Source organism: Antechinus flavipes, chromosome 3 (assembly GCF_016432865.1).
Source record: "Antechinus flavipes isolate AdamAnt ecotype Samford, QLD, Australia chromosome 3, AdamAnt_v2, whole genome shotgun sequence".
Classification (NCBI taxonomy): Eukaryota; Metazoa; Chordata; class Mammalia; order Dasyuromorphia; family Dasyuridae; genus Antechinus; species Antechinus flavipes.
In genome coordinates this window covers 612,962,693-612,973,027 of record NC_067400.1, presented here as the reverse complement: position 1 = coordinate 612,973,027, position 10,335 = coordinate 612,962,693, and the positions used below count along the sequence as shown (strand labels likewise).

The 10,335-nt window shown below is 57.0% G+C and overlaps 2 protein-coding genes across 3 annotated transcripts; one reads left to right on the top strand and one right to left on the bottom strand.

The window, feature by feature from the left end:
* The first annotated feature begins 2,258 nt into the window (after positions 1–2,258).
* On the top strand, positions 2,259–9,070 carry NCCRP1 (NCCRP1, F-box associated domain containing). 2 transcript variants are annotated; one of them, XM_051989050.1, is made up of 8 exons: positions 2,259–2,343; positions 2,443–2,546; positions 2,808–3,139; positions 5,666–5,725; positions 5,917–5,968; positions 6,218–6,313; positions 6,446–6,584; positions 7,877–9,070. In XM_051989050.1, the coding sequence occupies exons 3-8, from the start codon at positions 2,836–2,838 to the stop codon at positions 8,015–8,017; spliced, it is 792 nt and encodes a 263-aa protein (XP_051845010.1). In that variant the 5' UTR covers positions 2,259–2,343; positions 2,443–2,546; positions 2,808–2,835; the 3' UTR covers positions 8,018–9,070. The 2 variants fall into 2 exon arrangements, with proteins under 2 accessions (XP_051845010.1, XP_051845011.1); XM_051989051.1 differs by lacking the exon at positions 2,259–2,343 and having other exon boundaries at positions 2,388–2,546.
* A 124-nt stretch (positions 9,071–9,194) lies between these two features.
* Positions 9,195–10,186, bottom strand: SYCN (syncollin). Its single transcript, XM_051991415.1, has 2 exons — positions 9,668–10,186; positions 9,195–9,303 (listed from the first exon to the last, which is right to left on the bottom strand). The coding sequence occupies exon 1, from the start codon at positions 10,179–10,181 to the stop codon at positions 9,771–9,773; it is 411 nt and encodes a 136-aa protein (XP_051847375.1). The 5' UTR covers positions 10,182–10,186; the 3' UTR covers positions 9,195–9,303; positions 9,668–9,770.
* Positions 10,187–10,335: the final 149 nt, after the last annotated feature.

The window sequence follows — 10,335 nt, the reverse complement described above, 5'->3', positions numbered from 1 at the left end:
CTGAAGCTGAGCACGAGTCTGTGGGATGGGACTGTGGGCCATGGAGAAGGAATGATGGGAGCCGGCTATTGTCCAGGCTCCCCTAAGAAATGCGGCTGAGGTCACCTGGCGAGGAAGAAAGTCCCGGGAAGTTGTGGGTGCTCTGGTGGGGGAGGGCTGAGTATGGCCAACTGCAGCATCTTGGACCAGGGCCCCCGCATGGTTCTCAGGAGGTCTCAAATGGGGTCCGAGCCACCTGTACCAAACCCCTGAAAGGTCCTGGCCCCAAGAAGGGAGGGCTTGTTTTAGGGGTTCAGTCCCAGGCCCTGCAGCATGTTGGGACCTTCCCCTTTATGGGTCCTCCCCCGTGAGCTTAGGCTGGCCAGTGTGGCAGTCCAGGGGTTCACTTCCCAGCTCAGGGTGCTCAGGAGGAACCCGAAGTTCTGGAAGGCGAGGGCCTTGCCTGCATCCAGTAGCTGGTGGGGTAGAAACAGTCATCCCTGGATTCCTCATCCCCCAAAGCCGTTCCCCTCGGCCCCCTTGAGGTTGGGGTGCTCTTAGGCCGGGCCTTTCAAGCCTCAGGTTCTTCCCTGAGATGAGGGCTGGAGCCTAGAGGTTCTCGAGCTCCCTCTGGGCCTTGAGGATTCGTGAACGAGAACGTTTTCTAAATCACGTTGTTCAGAAGTGTCCCCTCCTGGGCTTCCGTAGTTAGCCAGTGCGACTGAAACGGGACCGGCAGTACAAGGTCGCCTCAGAGAGGACCCTTCTGCGGGGCGGGGAGAGACCGGCCCCATGGCTGTCATCCATAATAGCCCTCATGGCCTGAGCGTGGCGATGGGCACACGAGTCCAGAGGCCCGATGCCCCGAAGTGAGCCCTCCCACACCCCGGCCCTGGCCCAGCCCCCACCGAGGCCCAGACCTCGAGTCCGTCTCCTTGAAGCCTCCCCTGCCCCCGCACACAGGAGGCATTGTTGGTGGCTGATTCATCAATCAGTGATTAATCCATCGCTGAAGCAATTGACCGCAGGGAGGTGATTTCACCTGAGTAACCTGATCCATGCCAAATTGAATTAAATGAGGCAGTGCTCCCCGATTTTGTGGTGGGCCCAGCCTCTGCACCCGGGACAGCTGACACTGCAAAGGGGCTAGACCGGGCTGGGGGAAAGGGGGGTCTCAGCCCCAACGGTGACGAGGGTGTCTATCCCAAGCACAAAGATTTCCCCTGGTGAGATGGGCCCATGACAACCGTTGTTCCGAGGGCCTGGAAGGCAGGGAAGCGGGTGTTGGGGAGCCCTTAGGGATGGCCACCCAGCACAGCTGGGGCCCTCCCCACTCGCCTCTCCAGCCCCTGGGCAGTGGTGGCCATGGAAGAGTACCTGGCACAAACCAGAAAGAGCGGCCAGCTCCGCCCCCTCGCCCCCCAACCCACCGTCCCTGGCATCCCCTGCAGGTTGTAATCCTCCACCCCGGGGTCTCGGGTGGTTTCAGGGAGCTGGTGGGGGACACGATTTAGAGGGGCTGCTGAACCCCACTACCCGCATGAGAGAGCGGTGGCTCGGAGTGACAAAAGCCACGTTGGAACCGCTTTACTAGGTCACTGCACAGGCGCCTCCTCGGGGTCTCGGTTTCCTCAGTTATCAGATAAGATACCTCATGACAACAGCCCCCTCCATCCAGACGGTCCTCCGGCTGTCCGGGGCCTCGGGCCTGGCTCTGCCTCCCTGCTGCCTCCCTGCTCCCTCCCTCGCTCCGCAGAGAGCACAGCCCCGTGCCCCTGGCAGGAGGGCATCTGCCGCGGCAGCAGCGGCGGGGGGCGCCCCAACCCCGCGGGGAGGAGCGCTCAACCAAGGCCCGAGTGACGGCTGTTCAGGCAGAACCGGCAGGAGATCAATCCGGCCCGTCTGGTTCTGAAGAAACAGGCACTGAGAGGGCAGCCGAGTCACGCGGCCAGTATGTGGCAGGGCCGGCATTTGAACTCGCAACCTGGGACCCGTGCCACCGAGGTCTCTCAGCCCCGGTCCCTGGCTCCAGGGCCCTCCCTGCCCTGGATTCCTCCGCGAGGACTCGGTGCTCATTAGTTTAGATCTGGCTCCCACCCATCCGGGTCCTTCCTCCCTCCACCTCCACCTGGCTGAGGGGGGGCGGGATGCTTGGTTAGCCCTGGGTGGGGTCTGTTTGTTTGTCTGCGGCGGGCGGGGGCCCGTGGGTGGGTCTTCCAGTCCTCCCCCCTCCCTCTCCCCAAAACCTCATGTGACACCCCTGGGTTTCTGGGCTTTGGCCGGAAATGGCCCGGAGCCAATGACCCTGGGCCCCAGCAGGTAGGGCGGGCGGGCTGGCCCGAAGTGCCTCGCGGAGCTTCTGAGGTCAGTGGGCTCCCTATTAATCCTCTCATTAGGAATGTTAACGAGGCCGATTGGCCCCATTAGGGAGGGCCCCATCCCAACGTGAGCCTCTTTAATTAGTCCTGCAGGAAGGAAGGGCCGCCACTGTCCCCTTTCTGAGCCTGAGGAGGTCACCACGCATCCGCAGCGGGCTCTGGACCCCCAGGGAGGCGGCAGAACTTGGGGTGGGCCCTGCTGGGTCAGGGGTTGGGGGAGCTCTGATGGGACCTTGGAGATGGGGGAGGAGGGTTTTGAGGGGGGCCTGGGAGGACTAGACCGTTCTCTGTCCAGATCTCGGCCGGGCGGGTCCCCAAGTGGAGGGGGGGGGAGGGCTGGTCTCCCGAGTCCCTGAGTTGAGAGGAAGGGTTGGGGCCGGGAGCTCCCGGGTCTTTCCCCTCCTAGGGCAGCTCCTCCTTAAATACCCAATGGTGTGGCCCCTCCCTCAGGAAAGCCAGAACTCGACGAGATCCCGAGATGGACGGAGCCGCAGACACGGGCCCCGACGCACCTGCGGCCGGAGGAGGGCAGGGGCCGCCCAGACCCCCGTCGCCCCCGTTCCCCCCACGGGCGCCCTCGCCCCCGCCGCCGCTGTCCCCGGGCTCCATCCTCGGAGCGCCTCCTTCACCGGGGCCGTCGGAGCAAGGGGCCCGCCAGCTGCTGCTGGATGAGTGGGGGACTCCCGGGGCGGAGCTGAATCTGCCCCCGGGTCTCAGCTGGAAGCTGCTCTACGTGCGGAGGCCGCTCTACCGCAACCTGCTGCGATCCCCGAACCCCGAGGGTGCGGGAGTGGGGGCGGGGCGGGAGGATCTGCACCGGGACAGTGGCGGGAGCCGGGGACCGGCCGGGGCCGGCGGGCAGCAAGGGCTTGTGGGCGCCCGGCCGGGCTCCGCCAGTCCCAGGCTCGCGCCTCTGTCCCTGGCGGTGCTTCTGGGAGCCGTTCGGACCCTTGCACCTGGCTCAGCGGCTTGTGGCTTTATTCCCGTGTCCCCGTCCCCGCCTGGCGCTCTCTGACTCTGTCTCAGTTTCTCTCTCTGAGTTTCTCTGTCTCTATCTCAGTTTCTGTGTGTGTGTGCACCTGAGTCTCTGTCTCTTTCCCCCTTTCCCTCTCTCCCTCCCTTCTCTCCCTTTTTCCCTCTCCCTCCCTCTCTCCTCTCTGTCTCTGTCTCTCTGTCTCTCTCTATCTCTCCCTCTCCCCGCTCTGTTCCTCCCCTTCTCTCTCTCCCTCCCCCTTCTGTCTCCCTCCCCCCCTTTCTCCCCCCTTGTCTCTCCATCTGTCTCTGTCAGTCTCTATCAGTCTGTCTCTGTATCTTTCTCCTACCCCCTTTCGCCCCCCCACGTGTGTCCCCCCCCTCCCCCTGTTTCTCTCTCTGTCTCTCCCTCTCCCTTCGTTTCCATCTTTTCCAGTTCCTGTCCCTGTCCCTGTGCTTGCGTCTGCCTCCAAGTTTGATCTTTCCCAATGTTCCTTCCCGGCAATTTCCATCCCTAAATAGTCATCCCTCACCGCCTTTGTCTGGCTGTCTTGCCCCATTCCTCCTTCTGCCCCCACCCTTCCTCTGTGCCTCTCTCTTCTCTGTCTCTGTCTCTCCCTCTACCTCCAACTGTCTCTGCCCTGTATTACTTATCTCTGGCACTTTTCACATGTATTCTCCAGCGCTCTGTCCCCAATCCTCTGCCCTTGTCTCTCCCTCTGTCTCTCTCTCTCTCTCTCTCTCTCTCTCTCTCTCTCTCTCTCTCTCTCTCTCTCCCTCTGTCTCTGTCTCTCTCTCTCTGTCTCTGTCTCTCTCTGTCTCTCTCTGTGTGTCTCTCTCTCTCTGTTTCTGTCTCTCTCTGTGTGTGTGTCTCTGTCTGTCTCTGTCCCTGTCTATCTGTCTCTCTCTCTGTCTCTCTCTCTCTTTCTCTCCATTCTCTTTGTTAGTCTCTGTTTCTGTCTCTCTGTTTCTCTCTCTCCTCTCTTCTCTCTTCTCTTCCTCTCTCTGTCTCTCTCTCTGTCTCTCTGTTCTCTCTCTGTCTCTCTCTCTGTGTCTCTCTATCTGTCTCTCTGTCTCTGTCTCTCTTTCTCTCTTTCTCTCTCTGTCTCTCTCTCTGTCTCTCTCTCTGTGTCTCTCTATCTGTCTCTCTGTCTCTGTCTCTCTTTCTCTCTCTCTCTCTCTCTGTCTCTCTCTCTCTGTCTCTGTCTCTGTGTCTCTGTCTCTCTTTCTCTCTCTCTCTCTTTCTCTCCATTCTCTTTGTTAGTCTGTCTCTGTCTTTCTGTCTGTTTCTCTCTCTCTCCTCTCTTCTTTCTCTCTGTCTCTCTGTCTCTCTCTCTCTCTGTCTCTCTCTCTCTCTCTCTCTCTCTCTGTTCTCTCTGTCTCTGTCTCTGTCTCTCTGTCTCTGTCTCTCTGTCTCTCTGTTCTCTCTCTCTCTCTCTCTCTCTCTCTCTCTCTTTCTGTCTCTCTCTTTCTCTCTCTCTCTCTCAGTCTCTGCCCTGTATTACATATCTCTTTGGCATTTTTCACATGTATCCTCTGGATCCATCTCTGTTGCCGATACTCTGCCCTTGTCTCTCCCTCTGTCCCTCCCTCTTTCACTCTTTCTATCTGTCTGTCTGTCTCTGTCTCTGTCTCTGTCTCTGTCTCTCTCCCTCTCAGTCTCTGCCCTGTATTACATATCTCTCTTGCATTTTTCACATGTATTCTCTGGATCCATCTCTGACCCGGTTCCTCCTTGTCTGTCCCCCTCTGTCCCCCTCTCTGTCTCACTCCTCGCCCTTGTGCCTCCCTCTGATTCTGGTTCTCAGTTTCCTGCTCCGTCCCAGGAACAGAACTGCAAGGTTCCGTGTTCTGATAGTGTCTCACCTCTTTCTCTGGAACACCTCCACTCCTAATCCCTCCCCTCGGAGGGGAGTTGTTTCTCTGACTCAGCCCCTGGGCCCTGACTCACCCTGGGCCAGCCTGTCTTGCCTCGCCCCAGGGAAGAGCCGGAGGAGTTTGGATTTTTTTAGGGGGTGTGGGGTGTGTGTGTGTGTTTGACCCTGGGAGGGAGCGAGAAGAAGGGGGTTGGAGGAGCTGTGAGAAGGGCTGTCTGGCAGGGGTTTGGGGAAAGTAGAGGCATATGGGTCAGTGACCAGGGATCCACGGCCTGTGAGCAATTAGCAGAGGATGAAGGGATCCCTGAGGGATCTGGCGCTAGTGGAGAGCTGAGAGGTGACTGGAGAGCTGTAAAGGTCAGAGGGAGAGATGGGGGTCAGTGAATGTCGGGGGGCATCCACCAGTGTATACGTCAGGAGGGGGGTGTCTGAGAGGCTGACCCCTCTCCCCTATTTCAGGCATCAACATCTATGAGCCGCCCCCGCCCTGTGGCCCTGCTCGGTCCCTGGAAACCCTGGGTAAGGCTCCCCGACCTTGGCGGACACTGTGGGACTGGGAGAGGGAGGAGAGCTGACGTTCCCACCCTGCTCTGTCCCCAGCCCAGAAACAGACTCCTGGAAGGGGGAACAGGGTCCCCGGGAGGAGGCTGGGGAAGCTGAGGTGCTGACGGGCCTGGTACCCGGATCTAATCCCGGCCTTCCTCCCTCAGGTAACTTTAGTGGATGGCAAATCAGCACTGAGAAGCTGCTCCCCCACTTCAGGTGAGGGCGAAGCCCGGGGACTCTGGGGCCGGGCAGCCTGCCCACAGCCACCCCCTCAGCTGGAGAGCACAAACGTCAGGGTCCTTCCTTTGGGGGTGTTCTGGCGTCCACCTCTCTCTGGGCCGGAGGGCTCGGGGAGAAGGGCAGATGGCAGAGGCCGAATGCTGGGGTTCTCATCTCCCAGGGAATAGGGGAAGGGTAGGACGGACCTCTGACCCCAGTCCCCTCCCATCCTCCTTCTGCCACCAGCTGGACAGTGAAGCAACAGTGTGTGGACCTTCTGGCCGAGGGGCTCTGGGAGGAGCTGCTGGATGATGAGCAGCCGGACATCACCATCATGGACTGGTATGGGGGCTGAGAGTGCGGGGCTGGGGATGAGGCTCTGCTGAGGAAGGGAGGCCCCCGGGGTCCTGCCTCCCTGCTGGGGCCCGGGAGCCGGGTGCCTAGAGCCTTTCTCCCCCCAACTCCCCCTGCAAGGTTTGAGGACAGCCGCCTGGACGTGTGTGTGTATGAGCTGCACGTGTGGCTCCTGGCGGCTGACAGACGGACCGTCCTCCGGCAGTACCACGCCGCTCCCCGACCCTCTCCGCGGGGCCCAGGAGGACGCTGGTGCCAGGTGAGCTTGCCCTCCGCTATCTGCCAGCGGGCTCCTTCTGCTCTCCCTCTCTCGTGTCCTCGGGACCCTCCACTCCCCACGGGGACCCAGGTGCGCCTCCCAATGTCCTCACCAACCTTTTCTCACCGTTCTTCAGTCTGGGCCGGTGACTTAGAGCTGTGAGAGACCTTACAGGTCATCGAGGCGAAAGCTTCTCATTTCAAAGAGGAGGGAAACTGAGAGCAAATGATTTACCCAAAGTGATGCAATGAGTAAATGCCACGATTTGAACTCAGGATCTCTGATTTGGGCAATTAGGTGGCTCAGGGTCTAGAATGCCCTGCTTCAAGACCCGACTTCAAATCTAGTCTCAGACATTCACTAGCCGTGTGACCCTGAACAAGTCACCTAAGCTGTGTTTGCCTCAGTTTCCTCAACTGTAAAATGAGCTGGAGAAGGAAAAGGAAAACCACTCCAGTATCTTTACAAGAAAACCTCATGGACAGTATTGGGGTGATATGGCCCGCAGGGTCATAAACAGACATAATTGACTGACCCCAAATACCCCCTTCTTTCTCCCATACTTCTCACACACATCCCCCAGTATTCTCTAGTATCTTATGCAAAGATCACCCCTTGTTCCCCAAATGTTCTCCAGTGTTTCCTTTTTCTCTTCCAATGTTATATATGAGCCTTTCCTCCCAATCTTCCCCCTAAAGTTTCCCCAAAACTTTCTTCCCAGTATCTCCCAGTATGTCCATTTCTATTCCAGTATCTCAATTCCCTCCCAGCATCCTACAACATCTCCCAGTGTTCCCTCCTAATGCTTTCCAACCTTTCTCCAGTACCTCTTATTGTCTTTTCCCGATGACAATGTTTTCTCCCGTGCCCCACAATCTTCTCTCCCAATGCCTCCTAGTGTCTTCTCCCAGTGACCCCAGTGTTCTCTCCCAATGTGCCCCATGCCCTCTCTCAGTGCTCCAGTGCCCTCTCCCAGTGTCTCCTAAGGTTCCTTCCCAATGCCTCCTAGTGTCTTCTCCCAGTGACCCCAGTGTTCTCTCCCAATGTGCCCCATGCCCTCTCTCAGTGCTCCATTGCCATCTCCCGGTGTCTCCAAATGTTCCTTCCCAATGCCCTTCTCTCAGTGACCCCACAGTGTTCCCTCCCGATGTCCCAACGTTCCTCTCCTTAAGTCCTCCTTCACACCTCCCCCAATTAACTGGGGAAGGAATGGGTAGGGAGGGAAGATTGGAAATTGTCTTGTCTTCCCCCATCCGAGGATGATCCCTCCCTCTGTTGCCCTGCCCCTCCAGGTGTCTCACGTATTCAAACACTATGGCCCAGGAGTGCGATTCGTTCACTTCTTGCACAAATCGAAGAACCGCCTGGGCTCCGAGGGGTTCCGGAGAACTCGGGTGACTGACTCCTCAGTGTCCGTGCAGCTACAAACATAGCCTGTCACCCCTCGTGCATCTCTGCCCCAGGGACCCCTTCTCTCCCTCCTGTCCTTGATCCCTCTTTCAGGTGATCTCCCTCACTTTCTGGGAAGGCTCTTTTCTCTTTTTTGGTTTTATCATCAGGGTAAGGAATTCCCCTTGTGGACACTCCCTCTGCTTATGTTGTGTATTATTTTTGTCTCTGGAGAGGCTGACTTATCTGGGGTCACACAGCTAATATTTATCAGAGTTAGAACTTGACCCTCCAGGCTGGGCCACACTTTCCTAATTCCTGCCTGCCCCACTTAAGCACACCTCCTCTCCTCCCAAATATATTGCTCCTCTTAGGCCAGATATTTTCCCAAGAAACCAAAATCAATTCATCCCAAACACCTCCACCAAAGGAACCCCCAGCTCCTAAAATTTCTAGGAATCCCTCAAATCCTCTCAAATATCCTCCCAATTTATTTCTCCCAAACCTGTTCTGGGAATTCCAAAATATCTTGTCAAATATGCCCTGAGGACCCCGCCTTTTCTCCCCTAAACCCCTGATTGTCCCCCTTAAGAACGTCTCTTCTCCGGGAGAGTATCCCCTCAAGGATTCCCACGCCATTCTCAAATTCAAAAAAAAAATCCACATAGGGTCATCTCATCCTTCCCAAAAAGTCTCTTCACAGTGACCTGTTCATTCTAATATCTCTCTAATGCATTCTCATCTCCTGAAAATCCCTTCAGAGATTTATTTTCTCTAAACAACTCACTTGGAACCCTTCATCTCCCCTCAAAATCATTGCTCTAAATATCCTTTTATTTTATTTCCCAGAAACCCCTAATATCTCCCTAAACACTGCTCACATCCCAAATAATATCTTCCTTAAGAACTCCATATTTCCTCAATATTCCCTGAAGACCCTTCATAGTTACCTCAGTACCTCCCTTGGGGACACCAAAGCCTTCCCTAGAGATCTCCCTGGGTTATGTTTTGTGGGATGTTCTCCCAAAGTTTCTTCCTCATCATCTTTTCCTATAGAAATGTCTAGATTAAAGTCGTGGTGTGTGACTTTGTCCCTATTTCTGTATTTTTTCTTTGATCCCTGAATTTGACTCTCCAATGGGGACGATGCTCTACAGAGCTCTCAAACTTCAAGTGAGTTTTGACACTGAGTCTGACTCCCCTAAAGAGGAAGAGAAGGTATTGAATATTTTCACAAAAGCTCTTTATTGAGGGGGTGAGCCAGCATCTGAGACCGTCCCCAGCTGATCAGCAGGAGTGAGCGATGGGGCAGAAAAAGGGGGCGAAGGACCTGGAGTGAGGAGGAAAAGGAAGAAGGGTCAGGTGAGCTTCCTATGGGCTTCCTGGCTGGGTCCAAGTTAAGTGCCTGGTTTCCTGACTCACTCTTAGCTCAGTCTCCACAGTCCAGGTCAGCTCTGGGGTCCAGATGATGGCATATAGGATAGAACAAGGGGCCCAGTTGGGACTCCCGGAAGGGATACAGGACCCTAGCTAACTTTAGGATTCTGGGTGAGAGTGGACTCCTCTAGCCCTAGAAGGCTAATGGGCTGAACTCCGGGGCTCTTGGAAGCGAAGCTCTGGGAACTTAGTCTCCTGAATCCCTGCAGTTGGTGGTTCATAGTCTCGGGGCACCAGAGTTGGGATCAGGTGCTCACCTGGGCATTTGGCCAGTCAGCAGTCACAGGTGGCAATGAGGAGGGTATGGGATCAGGGTACAAGGCTTGGGCTGCGATGGGTGAGGAGGGGTCCCAGGCCAGCTTAGTAACACTTGCAGTAGAGAGCCCCTATGGCGTTATTCCAATCGCCAAATATTCCGAGGCGAAACTCTGCCAGCCGAGGGTAGGCTCCGGATGAGAACTTTCGGGTCTTGCCCCCTTTGCCGGAGCGAGACCAGACTGTGAGCTCACAGCGGGGACCCACCACCAGGGAGGAGGCTTTGTGGTACCAGTCGGAGGGCAGGTACGGCAGGTCGACCCCGGGCTCCAGGCTCAGCTGAGCTCCAGCACAGCAATTCTCATAGTAGGCGTCACTCTTGTCATAAAGGCGGGCACATTCTCGGGGTCCCTCGGCGGGCTTCAGGGTGGCAGGGACGGGACACGCGGCCTGGGTGCCCGGCAGGGCCCTCAGAAGGGCCAACAGGAGGAGTGATGGCAAGAGAAATGGTGCCATAGTTAAAGGCAGAGATCACACAGGCACCTGTCCTCCTTGCTCCCCAACCTCCTTATAAGAGCCTTGGGAGAGATTGTGGGAAGGGGAAAACCTGGCCAGGAAGAGATAAGGGGCAAGGGTAGGCAGTGGGATTCCAGCACCTGGGAGTTTTAAC

Bases quoted from the DNA above. Each gene is read 5' to 3' on its own strand.
- NCCRP1 (XM_051989050.1), top strand. From the start codon at position 2,836: ATGGACGGAGCCGCAGACACGGGCCCCGACGCACCTGCGGCCGGAGGA. The intron at 3,140-5,665 runs GTGCGGGAGTGG...CCCCTATTTCAG, and splicing joins GCGATCCCCGAACCCCGAGG to GCATCAACATCTATGAGCCG. The intron at 6,314-6,445 runs GTATGGGGGCTG...TCCCCCTGCAAG, and splicing joins GACATCACCATCATGGACTG to GTTTGAGGACAGCCGCCTGG.
- SYCN (XM_051991415.1), bottom strand. From the start codon at position 10,181: ATGGCACCATTTCTCTTGCCATCACTCCTCCTGTTGGCCCTTCTGAGG.